We start from the raw sequence: 22,430 nt of genomic DNA, 5'->3' as shown, positions 1-22,430 counted from the left end.
TAGATGCATCTGTGGAGAATTTGCTGTAAGGCGATAGTGGATTTGGCAAGTCTAATGCCGCTTTGATGTGGCTTTGTTATATCGTTCACCTTATGCTTTAGTCTTACATAATATGTTGGTTACGATTTTATAAGCGATAGTGAGCAGACTTATGTATCTATAATTGAAACATACAGAATTATCTCCTTTTTTATATACAGGGAATATGTTATTCAGGTTGCAATAGTCGAGCACGAGTTAATGCATACACCTTATCAGCTCGTTGCCTGCTGTCTTAAACAGCTCGACTGGTAGCCCATCAGCTTCTCCTGCCTTATTATTTTATGGACGACTGGCCGATATATTAAAATTAACTTGTATAGCTATACCACGTCACAAAACGCATAAAAAGTATACTGTGTCGTTCATCAATTTCAAACTAAATTTACCATGCAATTATTGTCATAAAATGTTTTTATTTTTTGCCATAATACAAAATAAGTTCTCAAACTTGTCTACCTATCAATCAAATAGCAAATATATTACACATTTAACAAGGATTCAGCAGCAATTAAACAACTTATTTCTCAATTAATAATAACAATAATTAAATATCAATGACCGCCAAACGAATGTTGGTAACATCATTAGTAACATATACACATGCATATATTACATGTATTTGATTTACATTTTGTTTATTTTAACTCTTTTTACAGATTTAAATAATGGGCTTAAAAAAATACTATCTTCGTTATGGACGCTCAGCAAGAGATCGGATATTTGGTTGTCTGGGCATACCGCCGCCCTTGGCAAATGGTCAAAATCGTGGTGTCATCACAGAATCCTTGTATCCAGCCGAAATAACATCCAGTATTAATACAAATCAACGCCGAACTGGTGAAAGAGAACACAGTCGGAGGCACAGTTCGACGCAGCCATTTGAAAGAAATCGCCCAACGCCGTGGTCGATGCTTATTTCAAGGGGAATTAAACTTAGTAATAGTAAGTAAATACCTACATACGTACATACATACATATATATACATATATTTAAATAGTGCAAGCTCACATTCATATGTCGAATACTCAACACATTTAGAAAATCTAACGTATACATTAAGGATGTAACCAAAAAAATACCACGCCAGTACCATGTGCGGCATATTATCCTGATAACGAAAACTCGTGTTTTTGTTCGATTCGGTGAAAAAAGTTTCTCTGAATTTTGGAACCTTGTTGACACTTCATCCAAGACATTGGCTCCGAGATTAATATTGAAGACCCTATTAATTTTTAGAAGCGGCCAGGAAGGATCTTCGCGATTTGTTAAATAATTGTTTGCCTCTGTTCTTGATTTTCATTGTTCCAACCTGTAATTTCTTTCACTATTTGCGATGCATCTTAGCATTTTATTTACTTTTTACGCATTTGTTACGATATAAAGGTAGCGGCGAATCATTTTTCACTGATTTTCTTAAAGATTAATGTCGGCAATGACCACAATTAATGTAACATATTGTCAAAGGAATTAATGTAGGAAAATTGGAGAAAATAACAGCTAAAACATTTCGCAAGACGGCGGAACAGGTGCAGAAGGTTGTAGAATGTGATAATCTCCAACGGTTACTATCAACATATTTAGCGTGTAACAAAAATGTAATTTTCTCAAAAAACGTGTAAAAGGCAAAATACTTTTTTGAGGTAAAATAGTTTGTGTTGTTATAGATTTTTGTCAATAACCAGAAGACCATTACACCTTTTGCAGCGGTTCTTGCAGATATTGGATCTTAAACTATCCACAAACATACTACATACAAATATTCCACTTATTGACCACTAATTTGATGGTTTTAAACAAATTTATTGAAATTTTTTCAATTTTCTAAAGAGGCAAAATACTTAATTGACTCACTGTATGTATACTATATATTTCCCAGCTGGCATTTGGATGATTATTTTTTTCAAAAATCACATTGCGGAGTCTTTTTAGAGTCCTTTTGGTGATCAAAAACTGATTAAGTCGCTTGTATGATCAGAAAGGGACTCGAAAGTGACTCCCTGTAATGATTAACAAGTAAAAACGGCGCTAAGTTCGGCCGGGCCGAACTTGTTATACCCTCCACCACAAGTTGTATTGAAGTAAAATGGAATAATTAGTTTCCTTTCGGGTATGAAGAAGACTTAATACTAAATTTCAGCAATTTCAGTAAAACAATGTGAGGCACCATTCTATGGGGGCTATTTCAAAACGTCGATCTATACCTACAAATTTCTGACGGAAAGTTTTTAGGCTCAAAGAAGACTAAATACTAAATTTCCTATATTTCGGTAAGAGAATGTGGCTAAAACTTAAAAAATACCGAAAATCACGAAGTACGCTTCTATGGGCATATAGAAAGACATATAACTATACTGATAATACTCTTCTGGAATATTTTATAACTCTTGGAAGACGAAATAACGAATTTCAGCCATTTCGGTTGGATATTGACGTCACAATATTCAGTATTACGAAAATCGGGAGGTACCATTCTATGGGGGCTATATCGAAACGTGGACCTATACCGATGAATTTTAGTCAGAAATGGGGCAATATGAAAGCGTTGACCTGTACAGACATATTTCTGGCAAACAGTTTTATATCACATTGAAGACTAAATACCAAATCTCAGCCATTTTGGTGGAATATTGAAGACACAACCTTCAAAATACGAAAAATCGGGAGGTACCTTTCCATGGGGGCTATATGAAGGCGTGGACCTATACCAACAAATTTAAAGGGGAAGTTTGAGTACCACCAACGAAGTCTAAATACCAAATTTCAGCCATTTCGGTGAAATATTGAAGACACAACCTTCAAAATACCGAAATTCGGGAGATACCGTTCTATGGGGGATATATGATGGCATGGACCGATACCGACAAAGTTCTGGGGGAAAGTTTTATACCACCAACGTAGACTAATTACCAAATTTCAGCCATTTTGGTAGGATAATGAAGCTAAAACCTTCAAAATACCGAAAATCGGGGGTACCGTTCTATGGGGGCTATATGAAGGTGTGGACCGATGCCGACAAAATTCTGGGGGAAAGTTTTATACACCTAAAGAAGACTACGTACCAAATTTCAGTCATTTTGGTATGATAATGAAGCTAAAACCTTAAAAATACCGAAAATCGGGAGGTACCGTTCTATGGGGGCTATATAAAGGTGTGGACCGATACCGACAAAATTCTGGGGGAAAGTTTTATACCCCTAAAGAAGACTATGTACCAAATTTCAGCCATTTTGGTAGGATAATGAAGCTAAAACCTTAAAAATACCGAAAATCGGGAGGTACCGTTCTATGGGGGCTATATCAAAACGTGGACCGATATATCCCATTTTCAATACCAACCATCCTGCAAGTAATAAAAACTTCTGTACCGAATTTTGACGCTCTATCTTTAAAATTGCGAGCTGTATCTTGATTTCAACAGAGAGACAGACCGACAGACAGACGGACGGACAGACGGACATGGTCAAATCGACATAGAATTTTATGCTGATCAATAATATATATACTTTATAGGGTCTCCGACGAATATTTCGATGTGTTACAAACGGAATACCCATATGTAGGGTACAATTAACGGTTTTGGAGATATGCACAGTGCAAAATATGAACACTTTAGCGGAACTTTACTAATAACTTTTAAAGGAAAAGGTGTAGATTCCTAAATTTTTTTACAAATGTTTCTTATTTTAGTGGACAGTGTGGGGCTCAAATTGGGCCACAAAGACCCTCGTTTTACGTTTTACATTCATTTTTTAATCGATTTTGATGCAAATTGGTATATTGAGTTTTTAGCGGATAGAAAACTTATATACAAAATATTTTCAATATAGGTTCGCGTTTTGGAATAGCCCCCACATGCCGGGTTCCCTCATATTTTAAGATGTTAGCGAATAAAAAACCTCCTCCCACAAAAGCTGTCAACATAGGTCCACTTCTGGGTGAAGCCCCACAACCCTACACATCTATTAAGGAGTAAAATGTCAATATTTGTTGTTTTCATTTGTGTCTATAATGTTTATTGGTCTATTCAGCGGGTCTATACCATTAATTTTGTTAATAATGTCTTTCAGGTCAAGTTCAGGTCTGCACTGCATTACAATTTTTAACGTATTTTGGTATTTGCACCACAGCATCTAAAAATGTTGCACTATATGTAAATCACCAACATTTAGAGGTCAAAACTATGAAAAATTGCGAGAGGTTTCTTAATTTTACAGAAATTATCATTGTTAGAATTAGTGAATCCATTTCTTCAAAACACAGTCAACAATGGCGTTCATTGTCGCGTTTACCTTCCACTTTTGGAAAATGCAACTGAATGAAATTGAAATGAAATTCCCGAAGTCGTTTTAGAAAATCTTAAATATCTCCAAAGACCGCGCGATACCGCAGCAGTTTTATAGCTTTGAGAACAGAGGAGAATCCAATCTTTCAGATTATATATATCTTAACACGTGAATGTACGGAATTCACTTTTGAAATGTCCACGGAAAATAAAAAATTATAATTTTGAAAACTTAAAAAATCACTCCTCTCCGACTAAAATTGCAGCAAAACAATTAGGGTTTTTTGCATTTTTTTTTAAAGTGTAAAATATCATAACTGTTTTGTAAAATATTAAGAAAAATAAATCATGGCATACTGACTTACCACTTGTCCGCGCCACTCCATTTTTTTAATGAAATAAAAAATATATTTATTACAAAAAAAAGTATTAAACAAAAATGCAACTTTAAGTGCATTTTTAAGTCGTTTGGTGGAGTAAATCGGCAAACTGAGTATGGACCATTTGCAGTGGAGTACTTAGCTAACGAACTCAATAAAAGTTTAATTAATTTCATGAACTTTGAAAATCCCTTAAAGTTCCACCAAACTTCCCAAATTTCGCACTGTGATATGGTGCGAAATGTATACAAATTATGAAATTTGTCTATATTTTATAAAATAGATGAAATAAATGTAGTTTTTCAAGTTCATTATTTCTCTAAATATTTCATTCCTTCCCTTATCTACAATTTTGCTTCAGAGGTCAGATGAAGATTCACATAGGTTTCAGAGATACAGCCCAGAATTGCTTTAAAAAGTTTATGTGTAACCATGTTTAGATGGGGCCATAAAATCCAAGCTGGATCTGACACAAGAAAACCCAACTAGGGTTTTTCTCGTTTGGGTCTGTACTTTAAAAAATCCTCAGATCAAATTGTTTGCACAAGATTACCTTAAAAATGTTGCACAGTGTACTTATCCATGTCTCGGCTACTTAAATTCGAAAGACGTTTGTAACGGCCGAAAACAAATGACAACAGCTACTCAATGAGCAAAACACTTCTTTTAGTAGTTGTATTAAAGAAAAACTTAATCACATGCATTTTATATGATTTTAGTTATCGTGTTGCTATTTTTTGTTTTCGGGTTTAGCCAAAAACCAAATACTAGTTTAACTGCATTTTCATGAAAATTCAGTATATTCGTAAACAAAAATAACAAAAATCTCAAAAATATAATACAGCCATTTGTTTTGCCTAAAACACGTTTTTCTTACAGACTTCTTGATGATTAGCTATAAAATATCTTGAAATGGAAACGTGTTTGGTTTTCTTTATAGATGTTTATTTAAAATTTTTTGGCTAACATTCTTTTCAACAAAAACAAACTGCCTGCCATTTACACTGCCAGACATGGATAAAAGTCAAAATCAAATCAATTACAAGAAACCACATGCATGAATGTGGAAAACCGCGACTATATTTGTTGACGGATATAGTCCGTGGCTCGGAACTAAGTTAGAGTCAAATGGCTTGAGGGTGAGGGCACGAAAAGGTGGCGGTAATAATAGCAATTGAATTTTGTGTCCCTCCCCCTTAGATGTATGCTTCAGAGATATTTTGGTTGGTTGAACTTAAACTTGTTGTTGTGTGGTGTGGTGTTTTTGTTGGGCAATGGATATTTCTTGTTTAGTTTTTTTTTCAGCCATTGGCTAATATATTCAATTGGTGGTTAAAGAACAAAGTTTTGAATTGCACTGGTTTTTCATTTAGATGTTACGAAATTGTTGGTTTTTCTTACGGTCTTTTGGCTTTTGCAAAACAATTGAGTAAGTTGATATTGACTTTAGAATGGTGTTGTAGGTATCATGTGCGGTAGTAGCTTCTGTGGCAATAACCATTTTTTGACGGTATGTGGCAACGTCTATAACAGGAAAACGCCAATGCTGAAAAAGTGTGGTAAATGCCATTTATTTAAGTAGTTTTGTGGTGAGTATTATTGGTTGCATATGTGCCGAGATATTTTGATAATTATACCCTCAGCCTTTAGGCTAAAAGGGTATATACACATTGATACGGCCAAAAATGTGCCTCATCGAAATAACGGTTTTAGACCCTAAGTATGTTTGGGCGAAATTCGTTTCAGACAATTTGGAGCCGATTTAGCCATGTCCATCCGTCTGTCTGGTTGGTGCGCACGATAACTCTCGAACGGATCAACCGATTCGAACCAAATTTTGGGTGTCGTAATATTTTGTCCAAACTTAGTTTAAGTTTGAAGATGGGCCTTATCGGTCCCCTCCTTCGGGTACCTCCCCCACAAAAGTTCAAAATTTGTCTGTAAAATGGTGTGAACAATAACTCTCGAAGGGAACAATCGATTTGATCCAAACTTTGCACATCGTATTATTTCTTTCGAATATAGATTGGGTTCAAATATGGACTAAATTGGTCCACTCCTTTTGGTACCTCCCACACAAAATTCGGATAAAGTGAAGTTTAGCAGCTCCTCTCGGATCGTCTTAAAATTTTTTTCAGCAGCTTGTCCATGCTGCTCAATTTACGAAGTTACAATTTTTTTTTCTTGAGCAAGTCCATACTCCCTGAGATATTTGGAAAAATGTTCCCTGACGGCACCACCCAAAATGGCAAATTCGCAAGATAATTCTCGCAGGGAGTTTCTGATTGGTGCAGACTTTGCACATCATGTTATTTTACCCAGGCATGCATCAGGTTGGAATATGGGCTAGGGTCCACTCCTTCGGGTACCTCCCACACAAAATTCGAAAAAAGTGAAGTTTAAGAGCTCCTCTCGCATCGTTTAGATTCTTTTTTCAGTAGGTTGTTCTAGCGGCCTCATTTAAAACTGTACAATCTTTTTCCGGAATGATACAAAATCAATATATTTTTTTGTTTTTGTTTTTTTTGTCTGTCAGCACATCTGACTGATACTTTCTTACTTGTTTTTTTTTAACTTGTTTTTTTGTGTTTTTTTATTCCTTATCCCATTTAATGATAGATGACATATGATATTTGTTATTGGCTTGGTCCAAACAGTTTTGATGTTCACAAAAATATAGAAGAATCGATCTGCTTCTCAAGAGTGTTCCCCAAAAGCGGACGTAAGTTTAAAAGCCGCATAGGGATAATGACTTTTTTTACAACTTTATATACCTGTATTATATTTTAATAAGTTTCTATTTAAGTTTAGAAAAAATCTTACATCTTATCGAATCACCTCATAATTCGATAAAAAAAACCTCACACATAATAATTTTAAAATTTTTATTTATATTTTTGAAGTCTCTGTACGCATATTTATAATTGAAGACAATCGGTCTATGCTAATTGCAGATTCAGTTCGTTCCAGCGCGCACTGGAAATGTTTTGGATCTATCTAAATTTTGCAAAGAGGATTTCACTCCTCTCAGAAAAGAGACGGAGGGGAAACTTTATGTTGACTCTACAGCGTCTCCTTTACTTAATCTCAGTTTCCCAGCAAAATGTTCGATGCCAAAGATGCCATTCAATCATGGGTGCAAGTGATCTGGCATGTCATCTTTTTAGCATCTTTATCGATGAATTTTATATGAGCGTGGACCCGAAAAAATGCTATTCATTTTTGGATCCAAAGCATATCATTTACACCAATGCTTTGACATGTCATTTTCACCAATGCTTTAGCATGTCATTTCCACCAATGCATTGTCATGTCATTTTCACCAACCCTTTGCAATGGCATTATCATTACGATGAGAGTTTTAACAACATTGGTTGTGATTTCGACTCTCCGACAACATCAAGCCTATTATAAATAATCTTATATATTTAGAAAAATGTGTATAAATAAAAACACAAAATTCATCTCTATTGGATCGATGGAATGAGTTCAAATGCTGATGAAAAGATCGGATCTTTCACGACTTCCTTTGCATTGGTTCAAATGCTAATGAAAAGATCGGATCTTTCACGACTTCGTTTGAACCAATGCAAAAGATGCCATGAAATCACGTCATCGCATGGAACCCCTTCCTTCAAATTTTGCTGGGTTGTTTTACCATTACTGAAGGTTGCTTTCAATTTAATCAAACAAACATTTTCTACAACAACAGGAGTTTGGTAGTAGTTCGAACGAACGAACAAATGAATTACTGAAACAAGCCATTAAAAAATGTGTCTCGCTTAAAGACATGGTTTTATGTAGTTAATAAGCTCACCAAAATATATGAAGATCGGTCCATTCGTTTTCGAGCTATCGTTGGAACCGACTTCGGAGATGCTATTTCGAGACAAACGAGTTTTAAGTTACGTCAAAACACAACATGTTCTTTAATTTGAAAGGTTATATCAATTATACCAATTTTGCTCCGATCGACTTGAAATTTTTTACTACTACAAAGTATTTTTTTTCGATTTTTTGAAAGTGAAAAGTAGAGGTAATCCCTTTATCATAATTGCTCATCTAATCCTGAACAAAGAAGTACTCGATTTTTGGTGCTTTAGTCGATGATGAACTTTGGTGTGTTGTGATCTTTTACTTCGAAAAATTGGTAATGTCAAACAGGTCGTTCAATGAATTGACGTTTTGTCTTTTTCTGATCCGTTCGTACTTGTCCAGAAGTTTTGCCTGTTCTTTACAAATTGGTTGATAAGATATATGCGACAAGTTCAATGTTTGGCTCTATAGTTACACTGTGCAACACGAAAATTATTAACCATATTCTGACACCGCAGTGTGATAGAACACCAAAAATGAGAAGACACGTGTCTCGCCGTTTTTCCCTATCTCATCAACTTTCGCGGTTATAGGTCTCCAAAGGTTTGAGGCTTTGATGTAGAAAGGGTCATTTAGTCAGGACTATTTCTTCCAAACCGTTAGGAAATTTGAATTTATCTCGGAGGCAAAGTTGTAGCTCTTGTCTTAAGGAACAAAAATGGTGAACACATATAATCCATCAAGCTTCATCTGCAAGTCAAAATCGCCAAGGTCAAATTTCTTTTAAAAATTTTCTCAAGTTTTGTTATACAGCTTTCAAACCGATCAAAGCAAACAACAAACTACAAAAATGTACCTCAGATCTCAATAAACATCTTTCTAGAATATACGAACTCTGTAGAAACGGATCTTAATGGTCAAAATATCAAAACAAGTGCGATTTTTATCCTCTTTTCTAGGATTCTGCTCCATAGATATTAAACCGTTCAAAATTCAAGAAAACAATCAACCACAATAGCGTAGCAAAGGCATCAATAAACAACATTCTGGAATATGCGAAATGTCTGTAAACGGTTCTTAATGATAAAAATAGCAAAAATCTTTTGAAAATATCCAATTTTTATACTTTTTTCTCCGACTCTGGTCCAAAGATACGCAAACGCCCAAAAATTAAAGATACCGTCAACCACAAAAATGTACCTAAGATTTCAATAAACAACTTTTTAGAACATATAAAGATTCTAGGAATGATTCTTAGGGCTGAAATTCACGAACAATTAAATGTTTTTAACATTCCCCCTGCTCAGGTTTGGAAAAAAACAAACTGTTAAAACCTCCAGGAAATTTGAAAGGTTTGTTATTTACGGACCTGAACAGGAAAGAATGTTCTAAAATAATCGAATTTTAAGCTTGAAGAATCGTTCGTAGAATGTTCATTTGTTCTAGAAACTTTTTTGTTGAAATCTAAGGTACATTTTTGTAGTTGACTGTATCCTTAATTCTTGGGCGGTTGCGTATCTTTGGACCAGAGTCGGAGAAAAAAGTATAAAAATTGGATATTTTCAAAAGATTTTTGCTATTTTTACCATTAAGAACCCTTCATAGAAATTTCGCATATTCCAGACAGTTGTTTATTGATGCCTTTGCTACGCTATTGTGGTTGATTGTTTTCTTGAATTTTGAACGGTATAATATCTATGGAGCAGAATCCCAGAAAAAAAGGTTAAAAATCGCAATTGTTTTGCTATTTTGACCATTAAAATCCGTTTCTACAGACTTCGTATATTCTAGAAAGACGTTTATTGAGATCTGAGGTACATTTTTGTAGTTGGTTGTTTGCTTCAAATTTGATCGGTTCGAAAGCTGTATAACAAAACTTGAGCAAAAATTTTAAAAGAAATTTGACCATGGCGATTTTGACCTTGCAGATGAAGTTTGATGGATTATACGTGTTCTTTAAGACAAGAACTACAACTTTGCCTCTGAGATAAACTCAAATTTCCTAACGGTTTGGAAGATATAGTCCAGACTAAATTACCCTTTTTACATCAAAGCCTCAAACCTTCGGAGGCCTATAACCGCGAAAGTTGATGAGATAGGGAAAAACAGCGAGACACGTGTCTTCTCATTTTTGGTGTTCTATGACACTGTGGAGTCATAATATGGTTAATAAAACATGACTCAAAAAATTACACACAGTGTTATTTAATGATCGCTCATGTGGTTGTTGTTGTAACAGCATATGAAATGTTCATAATTTCGTTTTATGCTAAAACTGGCTCTGGGTCTATCTCGAGTTCTAGGAATATGACTGCTTCGATGGGTTGTAACCACAAAGCTACTGGAGTTAGTTGAATAGGTTTGGCAGGGTAGTTGAAAAGGTGAAGTGCGTCGTGCGGACCTGTGCCACATGCTGGGCAGATGTTTTGCACGGTGTCATCAAGCCTTGCCCTATGGGAACGATATCGAGAGTAGTTGAGCAAAAACTATTCTGGAAGGGGGGGATGTACAGCACGAACCGCATTCCCACAATAGTTGTTTATGGCATTTGTGACTGAATCTGTTTGAATGTTATGCAAACCCGCTTTATAGGCTTCCTGATCATAGGGTTCCTTTTTCTAACGTTCAGAGATGGTCAGAAAGTTGTAAACGTCGAAAACGTCATATACCTGTAGAAAACTTGTAAATAGTAGTAAACGTCATAAACCTCCAAAAAGCTATGTTACTATCATGTTTATACTTAATACTAACTCTACAGGAATGTCTTGGTTATTGAAGATCATCCGAACATTTTTAAAATAAATAAAATAATTGACAATAAATTGGATTACGCACTCAGCAGTGCTGAGTCAGCACACCATCTACAATATATTCAGAACACTGCAACTACTTTATACCCCGCTGGGTTTCAAATGTCAATACCATAGCTCAAATGTCAAATAAAACGTCATACAAACGCCGTTTTCAAAGAATTTGCGGGTGATTTTTAGGTTAGAAAATTCGATTGTATCTGTCAAAAACCTTGTTTGTTTTGGCTAGGTTTACGACGTTTCTGACGTATGTAGTATACGTCTGAAATGTATGTCAGACCATCTATGAAGATCCCTGGAGGACTTGAGGACCTTCTTCCTATATCTCAGCATGTTGAAAATAGCTATGAAATGATGAATGTAATCTCTAGAATCTTGAGGTAGTTATAATTAGCTCAGTGCTTACCTACACAGTACATGAACAGATTCAGCGTTTTGTGGCGTCTTATCCACCATACGCTGATTAGGATTTGTCTCACGTTAATACCCGAGAAAGCTCTGTAACGAGAGCAGGGCATTATGTTGCTGTACTTTAAGAATCGTTGTATCCTAATGTAGACAAATTTATGTTGCAGATCTCAGGGTGGCATTCTGATAGGTTTTAATATTTTTTCATCGCGTTGCTCTTATATTCGCGGACCACACTGACACCGCATAGCTTACCACAGATCGACCCATCGGGTTATATGTGCACAACAAGATTTCTTGTCTGCATCCCAAGTGCTGCCGGTTAGGGGCTAAGGACCTCCTATATCTTAGCATGTCGCAGATAGCTGTGGCATGGATGGACGACGTGAACATGCTGCCGAATGTAAACCTAAAAATCTTGGGGTAGTTACAACAAGCTCAGTACTCACCTCCGAGGTCAATGTCGTGAAAAGAGTGGCAATAGATTTAGTCGCGGAATGTAACCCTTACAATATTGGGGTAGTTAGAACAAGCTCAGTACTCACCTCCGAAATCAATGTGGTGAACAAAGTGGCCGTAAATTTAGTGGTGGATATTCCTTTCGTGGAAAAAGGCAATAAGATCAGTCAAATAGGAATTTAGCCTTTCACAGATGACATCAGGGTACCTGATTCCATGATCTGGTATACATTTTTATACACAGGTTGTACAAATGATATCAGGGAAGGTACCTGACACCAAGATCGTGCAATCATCCGCATACGGATACGAAATATCTTCGATAAAATTTTCAAAACAATCTTTAAACTTTACTTGACCTAAAATGTTTTACTTTTGTGGGTGAGGTGTCGGAAGGAGTTGCCCAAATAGTCCACCTTCGAACTTGATTTAAATTTGAGAGAAATATTCCATTGTGCAAAGGTTGAATCAATGTCGGTCATTTCTTTCGATGGTTATCGTGCCCAGCAAAAATGTTGGTTTGTCACCTTGGGATTTTTTATGTCAGAAAGCCATAAAAGCCAACGATAAACATTATTTCGCTGTAAACAGGACCACAAGTACATAGTGCCATCGGTGGCAGTTTCAAAACAATCCTCAAGCAGCTCCTAAACAGTACCTTATTGGAAATTCTGAATTTTGTGAAGGAGGTACCCGTAAGTACTGACCGATATACACCTTCTATTCTGAATGAAAACTCTCTGTGTGGTTTATTTCTCTGCCATTTCATCTTAAAAAAGAGAGTGAGAAAACTTACGCGGAATTTCAAATATGTTGTGTGTATTGTACCTGAAGAACTAGGCCGATACAATCGCAGTCCCTAAAAATTATTGGGAGGTACGAGGGGCACTCGAAAACTTTCTGGCGTAGGCAACACGTAGTATCCCCAGGTGTCATTTGACCTTTTTTGGAAAGTTTGACAGTTTTTAGCCTAAGCGTGCTCAGGACACTTGGACGTACAACCATATCGACACCTCCAAATAATAGTATGCTAAGTCTGAAAAGTGAGTTTTGCAGGAGAAGCTCTCAAAGTTTACAGTTTTCTTTGCTCTTCACTACTATTCTGAGTAAACATTTGTTTATAACTTCTGTTCGGATTGACCAATCATTACAAAAATTTGACAGAATTTAAGTTAAAGGACGTAAAATGTAAAAATGTAAAGAACTTGAAAACATGCTAAGTCGACTTAGCATACTATTGTTTGGAGGCGTCGATATGTTGGGTTGTTTACAGTTCAGTGTCCAATTTTACGAAAAACCAGACAAAAACACTAAAAATTAGTGGATTTTAACCAAACCTTAGGTTCTTATGTTTTCGGGTCACTGGTTTCATTTTTTCATATTCTTAACCCTCAGGCGGTCATTAAATGGGTCTTTTCGGTCCTTTCTCCTATCAAATGTGATCTTATCAGTTCAAATTTCTACAAATTTGTTCGCCATCAATTTTTACTATAGGTCCTAGTATACACTATATAACTCCAGAAATAAGCTAAATTAAAAACACATTTTAGGTTTAAGATCGTACTTCATGTGAGTTTTGGCAAAGCTGTCACACAAAACATCATTTAAGAAAATGGGCGTCAAAGACAAAAATGTTCTCCGCTAAATTTCACTATAAGCCACCACAGAAATGAAATCTCTATTTGCATTACATACCAAGGAAATATCGGTATCAATTTTGTAAAAAAAAACCAAGGAACTAAAATAGGGTTGCAAATTTCTATCATTTCTACAGTTTTGGACATATTTAAGCTAAGATTACTGGGAATCCTTGCACTTTAAGTATGTGGTGTCTTTGGTAACTTTACTAACAAGAATGCAAAGAATATTTTTCTTAAACAAATTAACCCTCATAAAAGGGGTCTTTTTGGTCCCTTTTCCACAAATCTTTAAAATCTCCTAAAAAAGTTGATCGTATCTGATCAAAATTATCTAGAAATTTGTTCGCCATAAAATTTTACTATGGGTCTTAGAATACATCAAAACTCTAAATTTTACGTTAACGACCAGAAGTTGCCCTATACCATATTCTCACATTCTGAATCAACGAATTAGCAAGACAAAATATCGCATAAAAACGAAAAGTGCAAATATGTGCAATTTCCATGTTTCGATGAAAATTGGTAAAAAAAATACCTCTTCCATTATGAAATCATAAGGTACACAGCCCAACTCGATATTACTCACAACTATTTTCAACACATATTGTGAAAATTGACCTTGAAAAAAATTAACAGATACGGACAAAAGTTATTAAAGAACGCACACTTCGTTGACGACATTGAACATCTAAATACTCATAGCTTTCGTTACAATTGCAAAAAAAAAATATTTAAAAACTGTTTTTTATTTTGGATATCATCATAGTTTCATAAACGACTTAAATATTGGGACAAATAATTAATTCCAAATAGGGTCACTTTGGCCTGCTTTTATACCCACTTATTAAACAAGAAACGTATATATTTTTATACCCTCAGCATTTATGCTAACGAGGGTATATCAGGAATATTGTCAATTATTTCATATTCCATTTCAGAAAAAAAGGATAAATTTTTTTCGCGCTACATCAACGATTTTTGATATGTAGGTTAAGAAAAAAATTCCCAGTAAGAATCTGGTCGAGAGCCAATTTTTGGTTGTTGCGGACAAAAGTTATTGCGCTTTTATTTCGCTTTTTAAGAACGAAAATATTATAAAAACGCTAATTATTTTAATGAGCACAATTGTTACAAAAAAGTTCCCTCGAAGTGACTTCAGCGAGTAGATTGCATAATACCTGCAAAATGTTACACAGAATTCGCGGAATGTACATAAAATTGATAAATTATTGAATATAAGTCAACTTTTTTCACAATTAAGGCCCATTTAGTGGTCATAAAATTACATAAACATTTTTTCAAAACTTCACGGCGAATCAAATGAGACTACAATCATACAGATTGGTGTTATAATTTCGATGTTACAGCCAAAATAAGCACATATTTTGGTCAAAAAAATTATTTTTTGTTTAAAAAAATATTTGTTCACATGCATTATGTAGTAGAAAATATTGTAAAAATCTGTAGAAATACTTCCTTCATTTTGCTTAAATCTCCCAATAAAATAGACGGATTTTGCTTTATTTACATTCATATTAAAGCTTTCCCATTAGGGAAGGTAATTGGGTTGTATATCTCAAAGCTTCTGAAATGGAAATAGAGGTCACATAACCAATTTTAATTTATATGTATTTTAAAATACGTGTAAATCGCGTAATTATCAAAATCATTTTGTCCGCATGTGATTTTCATGTACAGCAAGGCCATATCTATTAAGTTGTATATATTTTTCGAAATATAATTTGGGCTCTAAAATGTAGCATCGGCTGCATCTTAGCATTAAAAAACCTATAAAATATCGCTAATTTGCGCAAAGTGCATACAATTTTTGTCCGCATCCGATTTCAGTGTTCACCATGAAAATCTACATTGATATATATCTATTTCAATGCGATCAATCAAGAACCGTGGATGTAGCATCACACATTATTTTTTGGGATAAAATTAATGTAGCTTCCTTATCAGTGAAGTTTTCAAATCTCTGTTTCCGCTAAAACGAAGATGCTGCACTAGTTTTTTCATTGCAGTGGAAACGATCCGCAGAAAACGCGATAAAATACGCGATATTTTCAAAAACAATTTTAGGTGATTTTTCTAGTTTGGAATTTCTCGTAACTCGCGTTTTAGTAGATGGATTTTCACGAGTATTGATTTATTTATTTCAAAAAACACTGTAAATCTGGCTTCAAAATGTCAGCATCATTTGATGGTAGAAGCAGTTCAAATTTTGAAAAAGTAATACATAAGTGAGATGATCCTTATTTAGTTTGCTTCTACTTTTACTTTGACAGGAAAATCGACAGAAGTATGGTTTACTCACAAATCGAGAGAAAACAAAAGAAGACATGGTGGCTTCAACCCATTTTTACCCATTTTTTAACATAAATATAGCCACAGCTTCCACGCATATTATATTTTAAGGCCAATATTTTTTGCCACGTCCAAAAACATTTCATTTTATCCAAAAATATTTAATTTGTATAATATACAATCAGAAGTCGCGTGTTCTAAAAGGGTAAACCTTGGCTTCAGCTATGTTTAATTTTCAAAAATATTGGTGATATACACTTTCATACGGGCAAAATGTGCCTCATCGAAATAATGGTTTAAGACCCCAAGTATGTTGGACGAAATGTGTTTCAGACAAATTGGAGTTAATTAAGCCATGTCCGTCCGTCTGTATGGCTGGCTGGAGCGCACGATAACTCTCGAAAGGATCAACCGATTCCGTCCAAAATTTGGCTTTCGTAATATTTTGTCCGAACTTAGTTAGTTAGGTTATATCGGTCCACTCCTTCCGGTACCTCCCCCACAAAAGTTCGAAAATGTTCAGAAAATGTGTGCGCACGATAACTCTTGAAGGAAGTAACGGATTTGGTCCATACTTTGCACATCGTGAATTTTCTACCAGACTTAGATGAGGTTCCAATATGGACTCAATCGATCCACTCCTTCGGGTACCACCCACAGAAAATTTCGGAAAAGTTCACTTTAGGACCTGCTCTCGAATCGCTTTGATTTTTGTTGTGGCAACTTGTATTCACTGCCTCTCATACGACGGTACAAGTTTCATCAGAGGCAAGTCCATACTTCCTGAGAAAATAGCCTGAAAGGTACAAAAAAAAACCCTATGACACTGTGTGTAGTGGTTGGAGCGCAAGATAAATCTCGAACGGATCTGCCGATCCGGTCCAAAATGTGACCCCCGTAATATTTTGTGCAAACTTTATTTAAGTTCGATGATAAGCCATAAGCGTCCCCCACAAAAGTTCAAAAATGTTCGGACAAATTTTGCGCACGATAACTCTTGATGGGAGTGGCCGATTTGGTCCATACTTTGCACATCCTGATATATCTACCAGATATAGATCAGGTTCGAATATGGACTATATTTGTCCACTCCTTTGGGTACCTCCCACACAAAATTTTGGATAAATTCACTTTAAGACCTGCTTTCGAATCACTTTGATTTTTGTTGAAGCTACTTGCATTCGCTGCCTCAATTACGACAGTAAAACTTTTTTCAGGGCCAAGTCCATACTTCTTGAGAAAATAGCCCGAAAGTTGTGGCTGGAGGGCTCGAACCGAATACTGCGTTCGTCCACACTTTGGATATTGTAATATTTCTTCGAATATTAGATGAAATTCGAAGGTGGTGCTTATAGGTCAACTCCTTCCGGTACCTCCCCCACAAAAGTTCGAAAATATTCGCTAAAATGGTACGCGCGATTTCTCATAGACGTAGCAACCGATTTGGTCCAAACTTTGGATCTTGAAACCCCCCTAAATACATAAGTTTTTATACCCTCCACCATAGGACGGGGGTATATTAAGTTTGTAACTACTCGAAATAATCATTGTAGACCCCACAAACTATATATATTCTTGATCAGCGTGCAATTCTACATCGATATAGCCATGTCCGTCCGTCTGTCCGTCTGCGGATATCACTCTAGAGTCCGAACGGATTGACGTAGGTGGATGAGTTTTTGGGAAAATCTATTATTTGTACGTAGGACTTTTGGTATTGAAAGTGGGCTATGTAGGTCCACGCTTTCGTATTGCCCCCATACAAAATGACGCGTGACGCGTCGTCGGTTTAAGGAATTTTTAAGATATTTGTCCCATTTTATCACCGAATTGGTTGTAATTTGGTATATTGTGTCTCCAGAGGCCAAAAAACATTCCTACTAAAGTTGGTTTATATAGGTTCACGTTTTGGTATAGCCTTCATATAACGCCCCATATAAAGTACGCGTCATTTTGATATATTTTGAATGTATTAGTCCCATTTGACAACAGAATCGGTTGCAACTTTGTATTTTGTGTATTTAGTATTTAGTCTTCGTTGGGGGTATAAAACTCCCCCCCCCCCAGAAATTTTTAGGTATAGGTCCGCGCCATCATATAGCCCCCATAGAACGGTAACTTCCGATTTTCGGTGTTTTGAAGGTTGTGGCCACATTAATACACCGAAATGGTGGAAATTTGTGGTGGAGGGTATAAAAAGTTCGGCCCGACTGAACTTAACGCTTTTCCCACTTGTTTTTTTTTGGATAAAATGGGCTGAGGGTATATCTCTGTAGGCAAAGCCGACTGATACTTTTTTACATGTTTCATAAGTACACGCAGTGGCATCTTTAAACTATATTTGATTTTATTTAGTGTAAATTAATACAATCTTTTTCGATTTTGTCCAGGTTTTTCGGAAAATTGGACACTGTGCAGTGCCTTGATTGAGACACCCCCAAAACATGGTTTTCATATTCTGGGGACGCAAATTGTTGACCACGCCTTTTTTTCTTGATGTGCTGGATTAAAATGAAGTCATTGGATCCCCATTCACGGCTGTATAGCACATGACCCATCAATTGCGCTGGTTTGAATCGATATGTGCCAAATCGGAGTATACCCTTATATCAGAAAGTGCTCCGACATGACCCATTTTTTTGTACCAATGAATCTATATGTAATCCATGATAGAGGGCTATCAATTTTCAAAGCATTATTTTTAATCTTGCGACGTAAATCGCATAATATTGGGGACCCTTAGCCTTTGGTTAAGGTTATATATAAAAGTTTGGCCTGAGAACCCAAAACAATTTTGGGATTTTGATCTACACCTTTTTCAGATGCAATTCGAATTATTTTAATTGTAATTCGAGAATTCTATTTGTAATTCGTAACATTTCATTTGTAATTCGAGAATTCCATTTGTAATTCGAATTATTCCATTTGTAATACGAATTATTCCATTTGTAATTCGAATTATTCTATTTGTAATTCGAATAATTCCATTTGTAATTCGAATTATTCCATTTGAAATTCGAATTATTCCATTTGAAATTCGAATTATTCCATTTGTAATTCGAATTATTCCACTTGTAATTCGAATAATTTCATGTGTAATTTCAAATAAAATAATTCGAATTACAAATGGAATAGTTCGAATTACAAATGAAATAATTCGAATTACAAATGGAATAATTCGAATTTCAAATAAAATAATTCGAATTACAAATGGAATAATTCGAATTTCAAATGGAATAATTCGAATTACAAATGGAATTATTCGAATTACAAATAGAATAATTCGAATTACAAATGGAATAATTCGAATTACAAATGGAATTATTCGAATTACAAATGAAATGTTACGAATTACAAGTATAATTCTCGAATTACAAATGAAATGTTACGAATTACAACTAAAATGTTTCGAATTACATCTGAAAAAGGTGTATTAACCGAATACTATCACCATATCCTATCACCTTCAGTTGGAATTTTCCACACCCCAGACTCTGACACGAAAATTGTCGCACATTGTAATTAGCAGATGAACACTTGTTTATGGACGACAAGATGATGAGAATGGTTTTGAGAAAAACAGTCTGTCGGCAAAGCCTTTCCTTTTTCAATTGCGTTATTTAAATCTGAAAATTTTTGAATTTCAATTCAAATTCAAAATAAATTCATAACAGTTACAAATAATATAAACAAAAATTACTCACACAGTTGTTGCATTTCTCACGTGTTTTATTGTACATTTGTTTCTATTTAAATTTTCACAGGTATGCTGCAATTATTCCCTTTCGTCAGTTTGTCTGTCAGTCAGTTCACACCTTTTTTATCTGATGTGATGGTGATGACAAACCAAAACGTTACTTGAAAAGCAGCCACATTTAGTCGAGTTAAGTGGGAATTGTTAAATTGGCGTAGTAAATAGTGGTCGGTCACTATACACTACAGATCTCCATTTTAGCCGTTGTCACTGCCAGTATAATTGTTATTGCTACATTTGTATGAATGTATGTATGTATTGCAACTACTCGCTATGAAAAATGTGACAGACAGTCAAACGAAGAAGAACGTGCACAATGGAAAACAATGCAAATTAAAAATGCATAAACCACGTGCAACACGGCATTGTTTGGGGGTAATTTTGATTTTCCATTCCATTTGCAATCGCATCATTGGAATGGCAAATTTTGCAAAAAAAGTACATGAACTATACTGTGGAAGATGACTTGTTTAGTGGTGTGTAACATTTAGTTTTTTTTCATGGAGAAGTGTTGGATGAAATCTTTTTTTCAAACTTGTTGGATACTACAAAAGTTGAGAGAGCGTTTTTTTATATAAAAATTATTGTTTAATCAAATTTTATATTAAAAAATTTTATATAAAAATTTTATATAAAAAATTGTATATAAATTTTATCTAAAGAAACCTGAATTTCACTTCCGAATATACTCGCACAAATATATACATACATATTTTCCACTATAAATTATTTCCATACACCATTAAAAGATGCAATGTTTACTTCTCCAGATTCTAGAAAAAGTCACAAATAACTACTTATTATCAATTTATCTCAAACCATTAATTTATTATTTGTGTCGAACTGAACGACGCTTACAAGTTGCAACCCAACTCGTTATTTATTTTTTCTTATCAACTCCATACATCGTTGTGAACTGCACAATAACCTTTTGGAATTTCCCCAAAAACAAGTGCTCTTGATTAGTAAACTCACTTAAATTTTCTGAATTGCTTTATGCCCAAGCGCCAAAAAATGCAGAATCTTAACAAAGAATCCGTTTTAATGTCCATTAAGAAAAACACGTCAATAAAACACCAAAACAACAACCTAAAGGAATTGTCATGCTTAACAACTGTGAACAAGTGAAAGGCTGTGGCATGACCTTAAGGTATCTGTTACTACTACTACTGGCTACTAGCTTGTTCTCTTTGTTGTGTCAATATTTTTTTGGTAAAAACCGGAGATCCTGTTAAAATTAAAAAAAGTATGGAAAAAATTTAATATCACAATAAGAAGTTTAACTACCCAACAACAAGGATTATTTTTTGTTTAATTAACTAATTGAGAGGCATTATGCCCAAAATAAGTTACACATCATTGTGCGGAGTTTATTTATTTTTATTGTTATTTATTTTATTCTTAATTGCTTGAGGAATTTTGGGTAAAAAAATAAAACCGGTAAACACATCACACTTCTTTCTTGTCCGTTCTCAGATCAATAATTATAAATTCATGCGAAGAATTACTGTACTTTTTGTATTTTTTTCACATTTTTTAAAATCCTTACAAAATTAACAAAGTTGGGCACGACCAATAGATAGCTACATTTAAATTATCGATTTAAACGTAGCGAAATGACACAACCCATTAAGCTCGATTCCAAAGAGAAATTAATTAAAAAAAATTAATACTAAAAATGATCTTCGCCTAAAAAAGACAAAATTTTCAAATAAATAAAATTAGCTGAGCCAAGAAAAAAAGTGTTGTCACGGCGTGTTAGTGTTCAGAGCCAAGCTCATAACTTTCAAAGACTACGTTAAGCGTTGGTCACGAAAGCCATACAATGATTGAACAAATATTCAGCGTTGTAAAAAACAAATTGCATTTGAAAGAAGAAAAGTTAGATGATAGCGAAGCCGTTCCACATCCGATATGTCTGAGGAGCCTTTACCAAAGGCGAAACATGTCATGTCACAAAGTGGTGGGTGTGTGGGTTCGAATCGTCGGCTTCCCTTTTTCACTTGCATTATTTATTGAGCATTAAGCTAGATTCCACCGAGAAATTAATTAAAAAAATTAATACTAAAAATAATTTTCACCTAAAAAAGGCAAGAATTTCAATTAAATCATTTTTGTTTTCTATAAAGCAGACATTTTCTACAACAATAGGAATTTGGAAGTAATTCGAACGAATTTGAATTAGAATCGTCTTAGAGAAACAGGTCATAAAAATCAAAATTTTCAGGAGAGCGAAAACAATATATATCTGTTTTGTAATATTTGCTATATGTCAATGATTTTTTCTTGCTATTTTCTTACATACGAGGACTGCACGATAACTTTCTGGCCTAGTAATGAAAACGCGAATATTTACCATCAAAAATAGTTTTATGGTTTTCTTAAGTAGTTTCCAGCATAGGAATGAAAAATACCAAATTTGGTCAATATCGGCTCAGATTTAGATATAGACCCCATATATATCTTTCCCCGATTTTGCTATTACTCTGTCAATTTTAAGAGAATAGCCTTCAAATTAAATATCTGAT

General features: G+C 34.8%; 1 protein-coding gene across 3 annotated transcripts in view; it reads left to right on the top strand.

The window, feature by feature from the left end:
* The window catches only part of dsb (scavenger receptor class B member debris buster), a 187,517-nt gene that overhangs the window by 96,018 nt on the left and 69,069 nt on the right, over positions 1 to 22,430 (top strand). For 2 of the 3 annotated variants that reach the window (XM_073980876.1, XM_073980877.1), the window contains one exon: positions 699 to 984. In XM_073980876.1, coding sequence (XP_073836977.1) covers positions 708 to 984 — 277 coding nt within the window. In that variant the 5' untranslated portion in view covers positions 699 to 707. Of the gene's footprint in view, positions 1 to 466; positions 614 to 698; positions 985 to 22,430 lie in introns of those variants that run through there. The other variant, XM_073980878.1, reaches the window with a different exon arrangement.

The sequence above is a fragment of the Musca autumnalis genome, unplaced genomic scaffold, assembly GCF_047663935.1.
Source record: "Musca autumnalis isolate F117 unplaced genomic scaffold, ASM4766393v1 scaffold_4, whole genome shotgun sequence".
In the NCBI taxonomy this organism is placed as follows: Eukaryota; Metazoa; Arthropoda; class Insecta; order Diptera; family Muscidae; genus Musca; species Musca autumnalis.
The sequence above is the reverse complement of the archived record's forward strand: the minus strand, read 5'-3'. Positions and strand labels throughout refer to the sequence as shown.